General features: G+C 44.9%; 1 protein-coding gene across 2 annotated transcripts; it reads left to right on the top strand.

The window, feature by feature from the left end:
• Nucleotides 1–1467: 1467 nt before the first annotated feature.
• LOC102903355 (double homeobox protein B-like) lies at nucleotides 1468–10600 on the top strand. 2 transcript variants are annotated; one of them, XM_042284581.2, is made up of 6 exons: nucleotides 1470–1595; nucleotides 3568–3632; nucleotides 4480–4634; nucleotides 7202–7295; nucleotides 8001–8146; nucleotides 9370–10140. In XM_042284581.2, the coding sequence occupies exons 2-6, from the start codon at nucleotides 3611–3613 to the stop codon at nucleotides 10009–10011; spliced, it is 1059 nt and encodes a 352-aa protein (XP_042140515.1). In that variant the 5' UTR covers nucleotides 1470–1595; nucleotides 3568–3610; the 3' UTR covers nucleotides 10012–10140. The 2 variants fall into 2 exon arrangements, with proteins under 2 accessions (XP_006991697.2, XP_042140515.1); XM_006991635.4 differs by having other exon boundaries at nucleotides 1468–3632; nucleotides 9370–10600.
• The last annotated feature ends 5094 nt before the right edge of the window (nucleotides 10601–15694 follow it).

Below are 15694 nucleotides of genomic sequence, written 5' to 3'. Positions count from 1 at the left end.
TGCGCCTGGTAACGGTCCGCCTCTCTGGCTCTGTGGTGGAGTGGCCCTAGGCTCGCTGACTTGTGATTGTTCCTTGTTTTCGGAGTCCCAGAGTAGCCTAGTCTCAAACAATAGGTCCTTTCTCCACCAGGCATCTGGTAGAGCACTGCACTCCTGAACACCCGGTTGGGTAGGGGTGTGGATGCAGGGACTGGATGCAGGATTGCTTCTCTGCAGCTATCGGGGGGCCCCACCGGAGGAGGCATTGTCTCCCCTCCCCCAACTGGATTAAGGCTTGTGAGAACTGTGGGTTTATCCTGCAGCTGGGACTGCCAGTCTTTTGTCACCAGAGCTGACAGGCTTACGCGTGGCTGGGGCTCCTGCTCTTCTTCCCCCCTGCGGGGATTGGGACGGCAGATTGCTTCCGTCTGTCCTTGCCAGAGTCTGTTTTCTCATCCCTTTTCATCTGTCCTGTTACTTCTTTCTGGTGCGCTTCCTTTCTTTCTGTCCGGGGAATACGGTCTGTCCTTTGTTACCCTGACCCTTCTATCCCGGAGTTGCATGGAGAAAGCGTCCAGTCCGCCATCTTACCACAGAAAGCAAAACATTTTTCTCTTCTGATACAGTGGGGAAGGGGGTTTGTGGAGAGGGGGGAGCAGGAGACTACGAAGAGGACGAGGTAGTATCAGTGGGAAACCAAGTTGCTGCTGGAGAGATGTTTTCCACATCCTTCAGTTTGAGATGCGATTCCCCTAATTAGGTAATTTCTGCTGCCTGACTAGAACATCTCGGCTAGATCCCCATCTTTCCTTCATTTACAAATGCGTAGGGGGATCAGGGGCTACTGGGTTTTCCCTTACTTTACCATATGTGTAGGATCCTGTGGGTCTAGATAGTCTCCCCCCCCCACATTTTTTCATTAGTTTAGTCACGTGGCTTTTTTGGATCTAACACTGGTATCATACAGAGATATCTGTAGCACACTCCATAAAGGTTAATTAATGCAACTGATTTCATTTAGCTACAGGGGCTCCCAATTTATTGTCTGTTTTTTTCTTTGTTATCATAAATACTTTTTTTAAGTGAAAACAACAATGTATTTTATGCCAAGCCACAAGAATATATCTTGTCAACAAAACACATTTTTAACAATATGTGCATATTGAAATGTGACTTTTGGCTGCAGTCAATAGAAAATTGGCAATATTAAATGTTCAGCAAACAATTTTGAAAAATTAACATCTGACTATAATGTAAAACAAACTAGAAAACTTGGTGGAATACCTAGACTTTATAGGATCGGTGGAGATGTGTGTGATGGTTAAAGTGATCATCGCCTCTACAGGGTCTGGGCTCACTTAGAGGTCAGCCTCCTGGCACACCTGTGAGTTATCTTGATTAGGTTAATTGGAGGTGGGAAGACCCACTTTCAAAACAGGCCACTCCATTCCTGGGACTCGGGCTTGGGTCCAGGACTGCACTGAAAAGGAGCAAGCTAGCTGAACAGCAACATCCTTGGCTGTCTTCTTCCTGACTTCGGAAACAATGTGACCAGCTGCTTCAGGCTCCTGCTGCCTTGACTGCCCTGCATGGTGGACTGACTGTGCCCTGGAACTGTGAGCCTGAATGTACCCTTCCTTTCTTAAACTGCTTTTTCATCGGGGTATTTTATCACAGCTGGAAAAGTAACTAAGACAGTTTGTTTCTCAGATGCCCTGAGCCGATCAGCCTTTCTAAAGCATGAGCTGTCTTTTTCTTTAGCGGCAGGGACAGCTGAAATGATTTCTCATTAGCAATTTTAATTCCACTATTACTTTCCACAGAGACATAACAGCTATACCAACTTGGCATGTCTATGCCTCGTCTAAGCTATTCTTAGGTGTAAATAAAAGACAGCAGCAAGGTCATATTTATTTCTAACTTTCTATAACTCGCCCTGAACACATTTACTCAGAAGGACAAGGTTCTTGGGTGAGGTTTATTCTCTTCTTACCATACATTGAATGTGGGTATATAAAGTTGTTATTTATTCATTTACTCATTCATTTATTTAGGTATGTATAAGGCAGGCACATTCATGCCATGGTATAGGTGGAGGTCAGAGGACATCTTGTGGGAGTTAGCTCTCTCCTCCTACCATATGGAGTCTAGGAATTGAACTCAGATCCTCAGGGCTTGGCAACAAGCACCCCCTCCCTACCCTCACTGGCCTCTGAAGTTAATCGTTATTAATGTATCTTGTACTAGATGATGATGGGATAAAAGAAGGAAATGAAAGTATTTTGCGAGTGTGTATACATGCATGCTCATAAGGCTTGTGTATATAATGCACATGCATCCACCTGTGTAGTAGCAGGGCCAGCCAGGGAAGAAGAGGGGAGCAGGCTGGCCCTCTCATGCCAGGGCTGCACCGCCAGCTAGCTCTCCATTGTTGACGTCCTCCAGGCGAGTGCCAGCTTTTCTATTTTCTCTTCTTCCTCCTGACTGAGCCAGCCCCACCCATACTGGATAGTCTGCCTTACGTGTAGTCATCTAGTTTTACTCTTTAATCACATGTGCCAAGTACATTCGCCGCACACCTGCACTAAGGTTGAGTCGGTATACTAGAGAGCTGAGGCTGGCCAATTGAATGTACAGACAGATCAGCCAGGACAGGATAAAGAAGTTAAATGTGTTTCCTCAGAAGATGAGAAAATTTTGAAAAATATGAAACAAGGGGAGACTCCTAATATATTAAAGAATATGGTCACGTCAAGGTAATTAGGAAATAAAACAACCGAAATGAATAGTAGGAGCTAGCTGAGGCTGTAGCTTGGGGCATTTACCTAGCTGTTTGAGACTGGGTTCCATCCTGAGCACAGCAAAAGATGAAGAAGATGAAATAATATACAGATATAATCTAGAGAGCTCAGAAATAAAACCATACATGGAAAGGCATTAGGATAGATGCAGAATTACCCAGCAGAGTCTGTACTTTTTCTCCAAATTCAACTTGTTTGTGTAAGTAATTACTTCAAAGTCCTCCTATGTGGCTCTGTTAGTCCAAGTTACATTGCTCTAACAGGTGGCCCAGAGAGACAGGCTGAGGAAGGGAGAATTCATTTCTTGCTCACTGGTTCAGAGGTCTCTCTGTGGTCACTGGGGTCCACTGCTGTAGATCTGATCAGGCAGCATATCAAGACAGTGAGTCTCAGGCTGTTTATCCTGGAGATCTGGTAGCAGAGAGAGAGGGTGACAGGAATGCAGCAGGGCCACGCCTCTCCTTTGAAGTCACACAGTCTTAGCCGCCCTCCAAAGGAGTCTCTGCCTTCACAGTTCATCACCTGTTAAGAGTCTTCTGAGTGTCAGTCCACCCAAGGGTTAAACCTGTGATTAGCTCAGCTCGTGATCTAATCTCCTCTGGAAGCACCCCAGACACACCCAGAGGCGGTTCCACTAATCTCCCGGCAACCTCTTAATCCAATCAAGTTGACAATCAAGATTTGCCACAGTGCTGTTGCATATTTAATGAGGGATTAAAGCAACAGGTATTTAAGGGATGGGTGGGCCACTGTGGGCTGTGATTAAACCCTGTGTCTTTGTGAGCAGCGCAGTTGGGTCACTTGCCTCGTGGGATCCTGGTGACTCCAGTATGGATCTAAGCTGCCCTTTTGGTATGTTCTATCTTTGTTTATTCCTGTGACAGTGCCAAAGGCCTCCTTTGTTTCCCCAAACCTCAGGACTTTTATATCATAATTGTGATTTTTTTTTTTTTTTTTTTTTTTTTTTTTTTTTTTTTTTGGTTTTTCGAGACAGGGTTTCTCTGTGTAGCTTTGCGCCTTTCCTGGAACTCACTTAGTAGCCCAGGCTGGCCTTGAACTCACAGAGATCCGCTGGCTCTGCCTCCCAAGTGCTGGGATTGAAGGCGTGCGCCACCACCGCCCGGCCATAATTGTGATTTTTACATTGTATGAGGGAGAGGGAGAGAGCTGGGTTTTGGTGACAATTTGGGTGGGTAGATGGATGAGCATTTTGAAATTCTTGGAACTTCCAATTTGCAGTGCCAGCTAGGGCTCTTACAAAAGAGGCTTCTACTTAAGACTTTTAAAGTTGACACTTTGGATGAAGAGAAAATTAAGTACCCAGTATTTCATTTTATTAAAATATGTCATTTATCCCAAAGTTCAACTTTTGTATAATAATCTAATTTAACCTTTCAATTTTAAAAAAATGTACTTGTTTCATTAATTTGCATGTTCTAGTTCTCATGGCTATGTTTTCATGCACTATTGTGGAATTTCTGTCATTTCTTATTTTTAGTCTAACATGATTATCATTTTTTTTCTAAAATCTATGTTTATACCTGTGCATGTCCTTATTGGCTTGGCTTCAGATATATCCCTAAAGTAAAAGCACAGAGTCATCCCCATGTGTCTGGGCCTTCAGCATGAAGCAGACAAAGCAGGAGTTCATGCTAGGAAAGATGTCCATCTCACGTCTTTGTCTGTGGTTCTTTGCTAGGCCTACTGGGAAAAGAAGTCCGAAGAAGGAGAATAGTTCTGAACCAGAAGCAAAAGGACACTCTTCGTGCATGGTTTCAAAAGAATCCCAATCCGGATTTAGCTACCAGGGGACTTTTGGCTAAGGAACTGGGCATCTCAGAGTCTCAAATTATGGTAGGTGTTAGGTTGAGAGCCTGTTTTTTGGAGTAAAGGTGAAGAGGTCAGCATTTAGGCATCTGTACTGGCCTGTCCTTAGGGTCCTGACAGGATAGACCTTAGCTGCAGCCACTAAGAGTGCACGCTGTGCACATTCGATGTTTCCTTATAAAAGATGGGCCTTGCTGGGCGGTGGTGGCACACACCTTTAATCCCAGCACTCGGGGAGGCAGAGCCAGGCGGATCTCTGTGAGTTCAAGGCCAGTCTGGTCTCCAAAGCAAGTTCCAGGAAAGGCACAGAGCTACACAGAGAAACCCTGTCTTGAAAAACCAAAAATAAATAAATAAATAAATAAAATAAAAATAAATAAAATAAAAAAAATAAAAGATGGGCCTTGTACACGTCCCGTCTCTTTCTTTCGTCCCCAGGGACTGGCCTCTGCCCACTTTACTCCCCTCAATAAACCTCCATGTGGGTGCTGTTGTATGGTTTGGCTCCTTCGGACCATTTTTAAAACACAAAAAAGAGCAAAGCTAGGCTAAGTTCGGGCGATTCTCATAGATGGGCTATATTTTGCTAAGTTTATTCCATATGTAATGGGAAGATAAAACAGAAATGCTGCATATGTTTTATTGGAAGGAAATATTGGTTGTGAGTCTGCACTGTTGGAAAGGATAACCAGCTCACCGTTTCCCACATAGCGGGTAATGTAACCAGTATCGAGAGAATTACAGAATATAAGAAATTATGTCATCAGCTTAGTAATGTAGAACCTTTAAGGAATGAAATTACCATCTGTGAAAAAATAGGGAAGTTGAGACCTCATGAAAATAGCTGGTTTGTAGGCTACTACTTTTTTCTCCTTTATTCTTTTCTCACTTATTTATTAATAGTTCTAAATTAATTAAATGCTTTTATCTGAATCATCCTCTCTGAATTCCTTCTCTTATTCCCTCTGGGCATCCTCACTGTTCTTTCCACTGTCATCTTCTATCCTTTTATTCTTTCTTTCCCCCCTGAGACAGGGTTTCTCTGTAGCCCTGGCTGTCCTGGAACTCACTGTCCTGGTTGGCTTCAAACTCAGATCTGCCTGCCTCTGCCTCTGGAGTGTGAATGCTGGGATTAAAGGTGTGTACAGGAGTCTCACTCTGTAGCCCAAGCTAGCCAGGGCCTACAACTATTGAAACTGCCTGCCTCTGCCTCTGCCAGTCTGGGATTAAAGGTATGCCACCATAGCTCTTTCTCTGCTTCCTCTTTTTCTTACCCCCCTCCTCTCTCCTCCTCCTCTGGCTCGTCTATAATCTCAAATGTCTTTTACATAAAAGCACTGTGTAAAATGCTATATGGTTTTATTTTCATAAAATTGCTGATGGGGTAGACCAAGATGAGCTGGAGTAGTACATTGTGTAGTTTTTGTCAAGTGGTTTGATGTTTAAACGAGTGGAGAGAAACCTTTAAACTTTTCGAGGTGAGGAAGTGAGTTCAAGCTTCTGTCCTTGATGCATATTTGGTATAATGACTCGAACTTTGGAAATCCTGGAGAGAGGAAAATTTTCTTCTATCCTGATAAACTCTCCAGGTATGGGAGATGGTTGACACAATAATGCTAATGACATTGTTCTATGTGGGCACACCTGGTGGCTGGGTACCCGAGAGAGTCAAACTAATGAAATGTTCTATGTGGGCACACCTGGTGGCAGGTACCCAAGAGACTGGGACTGATGGAAAAGTTCCGAACCTTGTAGGGTGTTGGTGGCTCTTGAGGACATTTATCTCTTCTCATTAGTTGGAAGCTTCCAGCTGTTCATAAGGCTTTAATTTGAAAACTTATTTTGAATACCAAATCTGGAAAACATGAAGAGCCTTTGAGAACACAGCTTGGAATTGGTGTTTTAGGATTTTAAGGCGTATGTCTAGCAACTCAGCCTAGAAATGGTTGCCATTAAGGTCAGACAAGGTTAGAGGGAATTATCAGGTTGTCCAAAGAAAATACTCAGAAATAACTCTGCTCTTAATGGCTGCAGCTGAGGTTATATCCTGTCAGGACCCTAAGGGCAGGCCAACACAGAAGCCTAAATGCTGACAGCCCTGGCTGTCCTCCCTGGCTGTCCTCGACTCACTCTGAAGACCAGGCTGGCCTCAAACTCATTGAGATTGGTCTGCCTCTGCCTCCCGAGTGCTGGGATTAAAGGCGTGTGCCACTGCTGCCTGGCTCGGAATTATTTTCAAAGATTAAGTCCATATGTATTGCACATTGTGAAATAATATTTGCTAAGAAGAGGGGGCCAAGAAATTAGAAATTAGCATTGAATACTTTACCTGCTTAACAAATATGAGGTGTGCGTGCGTGCGTGCGTGCGTGCGTGCGTGCGTGCGTGCGTGCGTGCGTGCATGGCAGAGGTTTGGGGAGCAAGAGTGAGGATGAGTGTAGAATTTCCTGTATTTTAGATAAACTTAACAATAACAATAACTGAATTATACCCTCTCTTATGGACATGGTCTCAAGGGCATATGCCCAAGATCAGTTTGGAGTGATCTGGACTGAGCTGCATCCTGTTTCCTCTCGTTTTCTTTCTCCACATAGACTTGGTTTCAGAAGCACAGAAAAATACAGAAACAAGTGGAGTTTGAATATTGCTTTGAAGACAGCCAAGCCCAGGGACGGGATAAACCTAAAGGTAAGACCCACAAGTTCCAATAGAACCCCTCCATTGATTTCTTTGGGAGTATAAACAACTGTGTGTTATGGAGAAATATTCTGTAGAGAAAGCTGAGGCCAGGGACCAACTACAGCATATTCTGAGCATGCTCAGGTCAGAGACAGAAACTTTGTCTCACTGGGTGTGGTAGCTGTGACCCAGACATGGAAGGGGAAAGTTAGAGTATCAAGAAAGATCAAGGTCAGCCGGGTGGTAGCACACACCTTTAATCCTAGCACTCAGGAGGCAGGCGATCTCTGTGAGTTCAAGGCCAGTCTGGTCTACAAAGCAAGATCCAGGACAGGCACCAAAACTACACAGAGAAATCCTGTCTCGAAAAAAACCAAAAAAAAAAAAAAAAAAAAAAAGAAAGAAAGAAAGAAAGAAAGATCAAGGTCATCTCTGGTTATTTAGAGAGTTTGAGTCTAGCCTGGGCTACAGCAAGAAAAGCTTCCCTTTATTTCCACTGCTGTTTAGCGATGCTGTATCTTGTCACCTCTGGAGTTTCATCTCAGGGACAAGATAGGTTAAGGAGTTCCTTGGTGGTATGGGGTGGGTGGAGCATATTCTAAGAGTAAAAGTGGTCAGAACAATATTCAACATGTTGGTGTTTTTTTTTTTCTTTTCAAGTTTGAATGTGAAAACTGACTTGCAAACCCTGATGTGTGTCTATGCTTTCTTTAGTTAAAGAACCTGGGAGGAGCCGGACACAGTTTACAAAGGCGCAGGTTGATACTCTAATTGCAGCTTTCAAGATTAACCGATTCCCTGGGATTGTTACCAGGGAGAAGCTGGCTCAAGAAACAGGCATCCCCGAATCCAGAATTCATGTATGTTGCACGGGTTCTCTGTCTCTGACAGCCTATTTGTTCTTACTGCTAGCTGCTTTCCTCCTGAGCTGTTGCTGGACAAACGCGGGTTATTTGGGGGTGTCCCCTCTGCTCTAGAGATGGGATGTAGACATTTGATGTTGTAAGCGACACTCTGGAGAGTCTCATCAGACCTGTGGAAGCATAGGAAGTAAGAAATAACAGCTAGCAGGGCTCACACCTTTAATCCCAGCACTTGGGAGGAGGCAGAAGCAGGCGGATTTCTGTGAGCCGAAGGACAGCCAAGACTATTTCACAGAGAAACCCTGTCTCAAAAACAAAACAAAACAACAACAACAACAAAACAGGAAAGAAAGAAGGGAGGGAAGGAGGAGGAAGAAAGGAAGGAGGAAAAAAAGGAAGATTGGGAAAGCTGGAATTCACACCTGTTTTGAGAACACAGTCTTTGCTAGTATTTCTAGCCCTCAAAAATATTGGAAATGTAGTACCAGAGGATGAGGGCATTGTCCTATGTATTAGGATATTAGTTAGCATCCAGACCTTCTAGGCATGGGATGCCTGCATACCCAGCCCTCAGCTCACCTCTGAGTGTAACCAGAGAAATTTAGAACACTGCCTGTATAGAGAATCCCTGTTCTTTGTATATTGTGGAGATTGATAGCGTGCTTCTGAAGCATGTCCTTAGATAATCCCATCAGCCATTGTTTCCATGCCTTCTGGGAGTTCCATGTTCTTAGATGCTCCTTGGTGGGCAGACATTCACCCTGCTTTTGAGAACTTCTTTCCTGAATCAGTGTGGGGAATCAGAGGGGTGGATCCTAAACTTCTAACTTTTCAACCATGGTGTTATTTTACCTAGAGCCATGTGCCGTGACTTACTTAATCTTGACTGTCAACTTAATTAGGTTGAGAAACACTGAAGATTAGTGAAGTCATCTCCAGGTGTGTTGGGGAGATGAGGTGTTCCCAGAGCTCATTAGATCCGAAGACCTCTGAGCTAGTCGCTGCAAAGAATCTGTTCAAAATATGAAGGGGCTGTTGGGCAGTGGTAGAGATGTGGAATGTGGGGTCTAGTTGGAGGAAGTGAAGTACCAAGAACCTGCATTGGAAGGGTTTGGTCATTGTCCCCTTGTCATTTTGCTTAGCAAATCATAAGAATCAGGTGGAATGACTTCTGCTATTCAGGACTTTTTTTTTTTTGTATATGTGTGTATGTGTTTTAGATATGGTTTCAGAATCGGAGAGCTCGGCACCCAGACACCCAACAGGGTACTCAGGCAACTGCTCAGCTGCCTCAGAACAGCCAGTGCCCTGCCCTGAAGACTACTGGTCAACCTCCTCCTTCTACAACTCTCCCCAGCAGCTTGTCAGTCACACCAGCCTTTTCTCCACCTGACCCACAATCTAGTCCTTTGGATCTCTCTAGGGGCGGTCAGAAGCAGTTATCAAGGACCATAGTACCGCAGCCATCCCAGGTTGTACAGGGAAGGGGTGATCGTCCAAGTTCCTCCGTGTTTAATGGCCATTTATCACCGGTCATAGCTCCAGCACTGGAGGCCTTCCATCCTCCGGCTCCTTTATGGCTCCCCATCCAAGAAAGATGTCAGGATCCCAGTGAGGACAGTGGTTTGGCTGTACAACCCTTAGACGGTTCTACTCAGGCCCCGGCTGTCAATCAACTGGCCCGGAAAGACTTTGCCTTTCTGCAGCACTGGGATGAGTGGTTCCAACTGATGCTTGCTGAGTGGGTACCTGACAGAGAATACTGGTCCCCTGGCAACCCTGAGCTGCAGCATCCATGGCAGATGCAGCCTCTGCAGCCTGCCGACCTACCTCATCAAGCGGACGAAATTCTGCAGCAGTAGGGTTAAGCCTCAAGCCGTTTCTGTTAATTCCCACTGAACATGGCTTCATCTCTTCACATCCAGGCCCACCTGTGGATGACTGTGCATGGCTTGGAGAGCTTCTCAGAAGATTTTCAGGTTCTCTTTTACAGAAGGAGAAGTTTTATCAGTGACGCAGATTCAGGAGACCATCAAGATCCTAATCCTGGACACCTGGCCTTGGGTTTGAAATCAGGGGATATAGTGAAGAATAAATAGAACTGAATCATGGAACTAGTTTAATTCAGTGAACAGCATAAACCACCTGGACACAGAAAGGAGCATCGATTTTTACTTTTAATTTATTTTTGAGATCTGGTCTTACTTTTATTCAGCCTGGTTTTGAGCTCCCATGCCACCTTTTTCCTGAATACCTGGCACTACAGGTATATGCCTCCATGTCTGGCTTGGTTTTGATTTTAATTATGGTTTTAAAAAAAAATTGTTGTGCGTTGGTGACACACCCCTTTAATCCCAGCACTTGGGAGGCAGAGGCAGGTGGATCTCTGAGTTCGAGGCTAGCCTGGTCTGTAGAGCAGGCACCAAAACTACACAGAGAAACCCTGTCTTGAAAAACCAAAAAGAAGAAAAAAACTGTTAAAAATCTGTTTCATTTGTTATTGGCTATGTTTTGAATCTGAAGTGTCCTCTACGAGCTCGTTTTAGATGCTTGCCTCTCAGCTGGTGGTGCCCTTTGAGTCTGTAGAGCGTTTAGGAGGTGGGTTCTGAGCAGCTGAAGTAGGCCAGGGGTGGGTCTTTGGAAGTTATACTCAACACACGACCAGCATTCACCACATGGTGCCTCTGCCCAGACAAACACATTTCCCCATGCCTTTCTGTGACAATGGACTGAAACACCCTGAAAAGAACCCAAATAAACCATTCTTCTCGAGTTGCTTCAAGTAGATGTTTTGGTCACAGAGAGTTAAAAGTCACTACTACTTACTGGTTACCAGTCACTCACTCAGTGTGTGGTACAGTGGTACTAACTATATTATTGGCCGCTGGCCAGTACACACCAATAACGTTCATCTTGCAACCTGAAACTCACACTCGTTCAAGTCACTTGAGCAACCATAACAATGCCACAGACTGTATGTGTCAAGCCACAGAAAAGGTGTATTTCCACTGCTGTAGAGGTCAGAAGTCCCTTTGGCAGGTGCTTGTAGTTCTGGATGGGGCAGAGGCTCTTCAGGGCTTGGAGATTTCTGAGGACTCAGTCTTCACATAACTTGTGCTCTGTGCATGATTGCATCTCGTCTCTGCTTTGAAGGGTTCTACACATAGGACCTCTCTTAATGTTGATTACATGCATATTTAAAGATCTTCTCTGTAGATATACTCCTTTTCCCTTTGCCTTAAGGCTTCATCATATGCTTAGCTTTTGACACTAGTGAACACTGCAACTTCCTATTTTCCCCTTTCCTGGCCCCTGGCAGCCACAATTGTGTGTGTGTGTGTGTGTGTGTAGTGAGGGTGGGGTGGAGGCCAGAGGTTGATGTCCAGTGTTTCCTCTTTCTCCACTGTAATCCACATTTTCTTTTCAAAAGATTTTATTTTTTTAATGTGTGCGCGTGCGTGCGTGCGTGAGAGAGAGAGAGAGAGATAGAGAGAGAGAGAGAGAGAGAGAGAGAGAGAGAGAGAGAGAAAGAAAGAGGTTATGGTCCCAAGAGGGCAGGTGCCTGTGGAGGCCTGGGAGGCCTGGGGTATTGGATGCTTTGGATCTAGAATTTCAGGCAGTTGTGGGCTGTCTCACAGGGTTGCTAGAACCAAGCTTGAGTTCTCTGGAAGAGCAGTATTTGCTCTTGCCCACTGAGCCATCTCAGCAACCCCTCCACCTTATTCTGTGAGACAGGGTCTCGTGCTGGGCCTGGAGCTTGTTGATTGACTGAGATAGACTTGCTGGCTAGCCCCACTCTTGAGCGACACTGGCTAGCTCTAGGGATCTTCCTGCCTTTGTCTCCAGCCTGAGGATTCCAGATGTGCTTAGCACCTGGCTTTTTCACACAGGGGCTGGAGATCTAAACTCAGGTGTGTAGCTAGAGTTTTCCTGCCTTGCCCACAGTCAGGACAAATCTCTGTCACCTGCCAGTCCCACAGCCACTCAGACCCAACCAAGTAAACACAGAGACTTATTTTGTTTACAAACTGTATGGCCGTGGCAGGCTTCTTACTAACTGTTCTTATAGCTTAAATTAATCCATTTCCACAAATCTATACCTTGCCACGTGGCTTGTGGCTTACCGGTACTTTACATCTTCCTTGTCCTGGCGGCTGCTGCAGGCTGTGAGTCCTTCTGCCTTCCTGTTCTTTTATTTCTCCTCTCTGTTAGTCCCGCCTATACTTCCTGCCTAGCCACGGCCAATCAGGTTTTATTTATTGACCAATCAGAGCAACACATTTGCCATACAGACCATCCCCCAGCACAGCCAAGTGCAGACCATCTCAGACACCTGCACTCAGGCCTGTGGTTCTGATCATCCTCTATGCGGACCTGCTGGGTAAAGCTACGAGGAACCCAAGAACGGCCTCCCACAGGACATACAGGACATCCCACAGCACAGGTGTTCATGTTTGCATGACAAAGTCCTTTACCAAGGGGCCATCTCCTCAGCCCCACTGCTTGCTGTTTCTGTGAGTTTGGCTACTCTAGGTCCCTCAGATAGGTGGATTCATACAATGTTTGTTTTTTGTAGTCAACTTACTTTTATTGGCATAATATTCTCAAAGTGTATTATTTGGGAACCTGTGTCAGGATGTCCTTTTTCCCCCAAGGACAAATAATTTGCACTATACATGTATTCCACATTTTGTCCACCAATGGACAAGGTTGCTCCTACCTCTTAGACATTGGAAATGATGCTGTAAGGAATGACAGCCTACAGATAACTTTGAGATCCAATTCTTTTACGTACTGTATAAAGACCGTCTTTCATTGGCCTTTCTTTCTAGGTGATTCTCCTCGGTTGTGTCATGCTGAAAATCAATATGAACCATCAGAGCTGGATCTTATGATGTCTATTTAAGCTGTCATACTGGTCTCCATAGTGACTCCATCATTTCATATTTCCACCACCAGTGCACAAGGGTCATTTATTTACATCCTCACCGGTGCCTGTTAGTTCTTGTTGTTTTGGTAGTGGCTGTTCTAATGGGTGAGAGATAGAAACTCATTCTCCATTGACTTGGGGTTCTCTAATGGTGCTGGGTATCTCTTCATGTAGTTACTCAAATCTGATCACTACTTATGGAAGTATTTGTTGAATTCTAAACATTTAAAATCTATACTGTTTTAAAAAATATTATTTTATGTGTAAATGGTTTGCCTTCATGCATGTATGTGCACCATGTACATGCCTGATCCTCATCTGGAATTGTAGTTACAGATGGTTGTGAGCTACCGTGTGGGTACTGGGAACTGAACATAGAAACTTTTCAATAACAAGTGCTCTTAACCACTGAGCCATCTCTTCAGCCCTCTTAAAATTATATTCTTGCCCGGGCGGTGGTGGCCCACGCCTTTAATCCCAGCACTCGGGAGGCAGAGTCAGGTGGATCTCTGTGAGTTCGAGGCCAGCCTGGGCTAGACAGTGAGTTCCAGGAAAGGCGCAAAGCTACATAGAGAAACCCTGTCTTGAAAAAACCAAAACAAAAGAAAATTATATTCTCTATATTAGTCTCTTTCCAATGTGATTTGCAAACGTCTTCTCCCATTCCATAACTTGCTTTTTCACCATGCTGTGTGCTTTGAGGGTCATGAATTTTAATTATGTATCTGTGTGTTCCTCCATGCTGGAGACTGAACCGGAGATCTTTTTTTTTTTTTTTGAGACAGGGTTTCTCTGTGTAGCTTTGCACCTTTCCTGGAACTCACTGTCTAGCCCAGCTTGGCCTTGAACTCACAGAGATCCACCTGGCTCTGTCTCCCAGTGCTGGGATTAAAGGCGTGCGTGCCACCACTGCCCTCTTGAACTGGAGATTTTGCACATGCTCTGTACACACCCTACCACTGCTACACCTCCTCAGCCCCAAGTTACAATGTTCGAAGTCTTCCTGCTTGTATGTTGTTTCTGTTGTCTACACTGCAAGTAGTAATCCAAGAAATCATGGCCCAAACTGTGAGGCTTCTTTTGCTGGGGCTTTGAGTTGCAAATTAAATTGTTGACATGAGCTCTTTTTTCTTTTTAATATGTGATTTGTTAACAAATACACACACATATAAGAGTGACACACATACCCCAAACAATAGTAACACAACAAATATGAGTTTGAGTGTGTGTCTATTACATGCTGATTTAAAAAATGTGAGTGCGCGCACGTGTGTGTGTGTGTGTGTGTGTGTGTGTGTGTGTGTGTGTGTGTGTATAGGTTGGGAGTTGGTTTTCTCTTTCCGGTCTGGGTCATGGGGATTGAACTGAGGTGATCTTGCTTACACGGCCATTGTTTTTACCCTATGAGTGATCTTTCTATATGCTGGCGTTGATTCTTTATACACCGAAGAGTGCTGTAGCAATTCTAGATCTAGCATTTGGGGCCATCTCCATGTTCGTTTCTATAATGGTGAGACCAAGGTTTCCCTTTCCCTTCCAGATCCTTGCCAATATTTGATGGCTTTGCTTTTTATTTTATTTTTTAAAATATTTAATTTTACGTTTATTAATGTGTCTGTGCGTGTATATGTCACATATGTGCAGGTGCCTGGAGAGGGCGGAAAAAGGCATTGGGTCTCCTGGGGCTGGAGTTACAAGAGGTTGTGTGCTGCCTGCTGTGGGTGCTGGGAACCAAACTGTGGTTCTCTGGAAGAGCAGCAAGTGCTCCTAACTGCTGAGCCAGAGGTGACTCAAGTCCTTTGCTCCTCTTTTCTTAATGCTTACCTCTGACTGATCTCAAGGTGTTTTGGGGTTGGATTTCCCTAATGACTAAGGGTGCTTCCCATTTTTTTTTTTTAATTTTCCAATACTATTCAGTTCTACATAATAGACACAGATTCCCTTGTTCCCTCCCTTCCTGCCCCCCTCCCCTTCCCCCCAGCCTACCCCCCATTCCCACCACCTCCAGATCCAGGTCTCCCCCGAGGACTGAGATAGACCTGATAGACTCAGTCCAGGCAGGTCCAGTCCCCTCCTCCCAGATTGAGCCAAGCGTCCCTGCATAAATCCCAGGTTTCAAACAGCTAACTCATGCAATGAGCCCAGGACCTGGTACCACTGCCTAGATGCCTCCCAAACAGATCAAGCCAATCGACTGTCTCACCTATTCAGAGGGCCTGATCCAGATGGGGGCCCCTCAGCCTTTGGTTTATAGTTCATGTGTTTCCATTCGTTTGGCTATTTGTCCCTGTGCTTTATCCAACCTTGGTTTCAACAATTCTCGCTCATATAAAGCCTCCTCTTTCTCACTAATTAGACTCCCAGCGCTCCACCCGGGGCCTAGCTGTGGATGTCTGCATCTAGATTCCTCAGTCCTTGGATGGGGTTTCTGGCACAACTATTAGGGTGTTTGGCCATCCCATCACCAGAGTAGGTCAGTCCCGGCTGTCTCTCGACTATTGCCAGCAGTCTTTTGTGGGGCTATCTTTGTGGATTTTTGTGGGCCTCTTTAGCACTTTGTTTCTTCCTTTTCTCATGTGTTCTTCATTTACCATGGTCTCCTATTCCTTGTTCTC

Source organism: Peromyscus maniculatus, chromosome 9, assembly GCF_049852395.1.
Source record: "Peromyscus maniculatus bairdii isolate BWxNUB_F1_BW_parent chromosome 9, HU_Pman_BW_mat_3.1, whole genome shotgun sequence".
NCBI lineage: Eukaryota > Metazoa > Chordata > Mammalia > Rodentia > Cricetidae > Peromyscus > Peromyscus maniculatus.
This window is presented reverse-complemented; position numbering and strand designations above follow the sequence as displayed.

What these genes read in the sequence shown, in the direction of transcription:
- LOC102903355 (XM_006991635.4), top strand. Translation starts at nt 3,518, where the DNA reads ATGGGTGGGCCACTGTGGGCTGTGATTAAACCCTGTGTCTTTGTGAGC. An exon ending in TCTCAGAGTCTCAAATTATG is followed by an intron (nt 4,635 to 7,201) that starts GTAGGTGTTAGG and finishes TTCTCCACATAG; the next exon opens with ACTTGGTTTCAGAAGCACAG. An exon ending in TCCCCGAATCCAGAATTCAT is followed by an intron (nt 8,147 to 9,369) that starts GTATGTTGCACG and finishes TATGTGTTTTAG; the next exon opens with ATATGGTTTCAGAATCGGAG.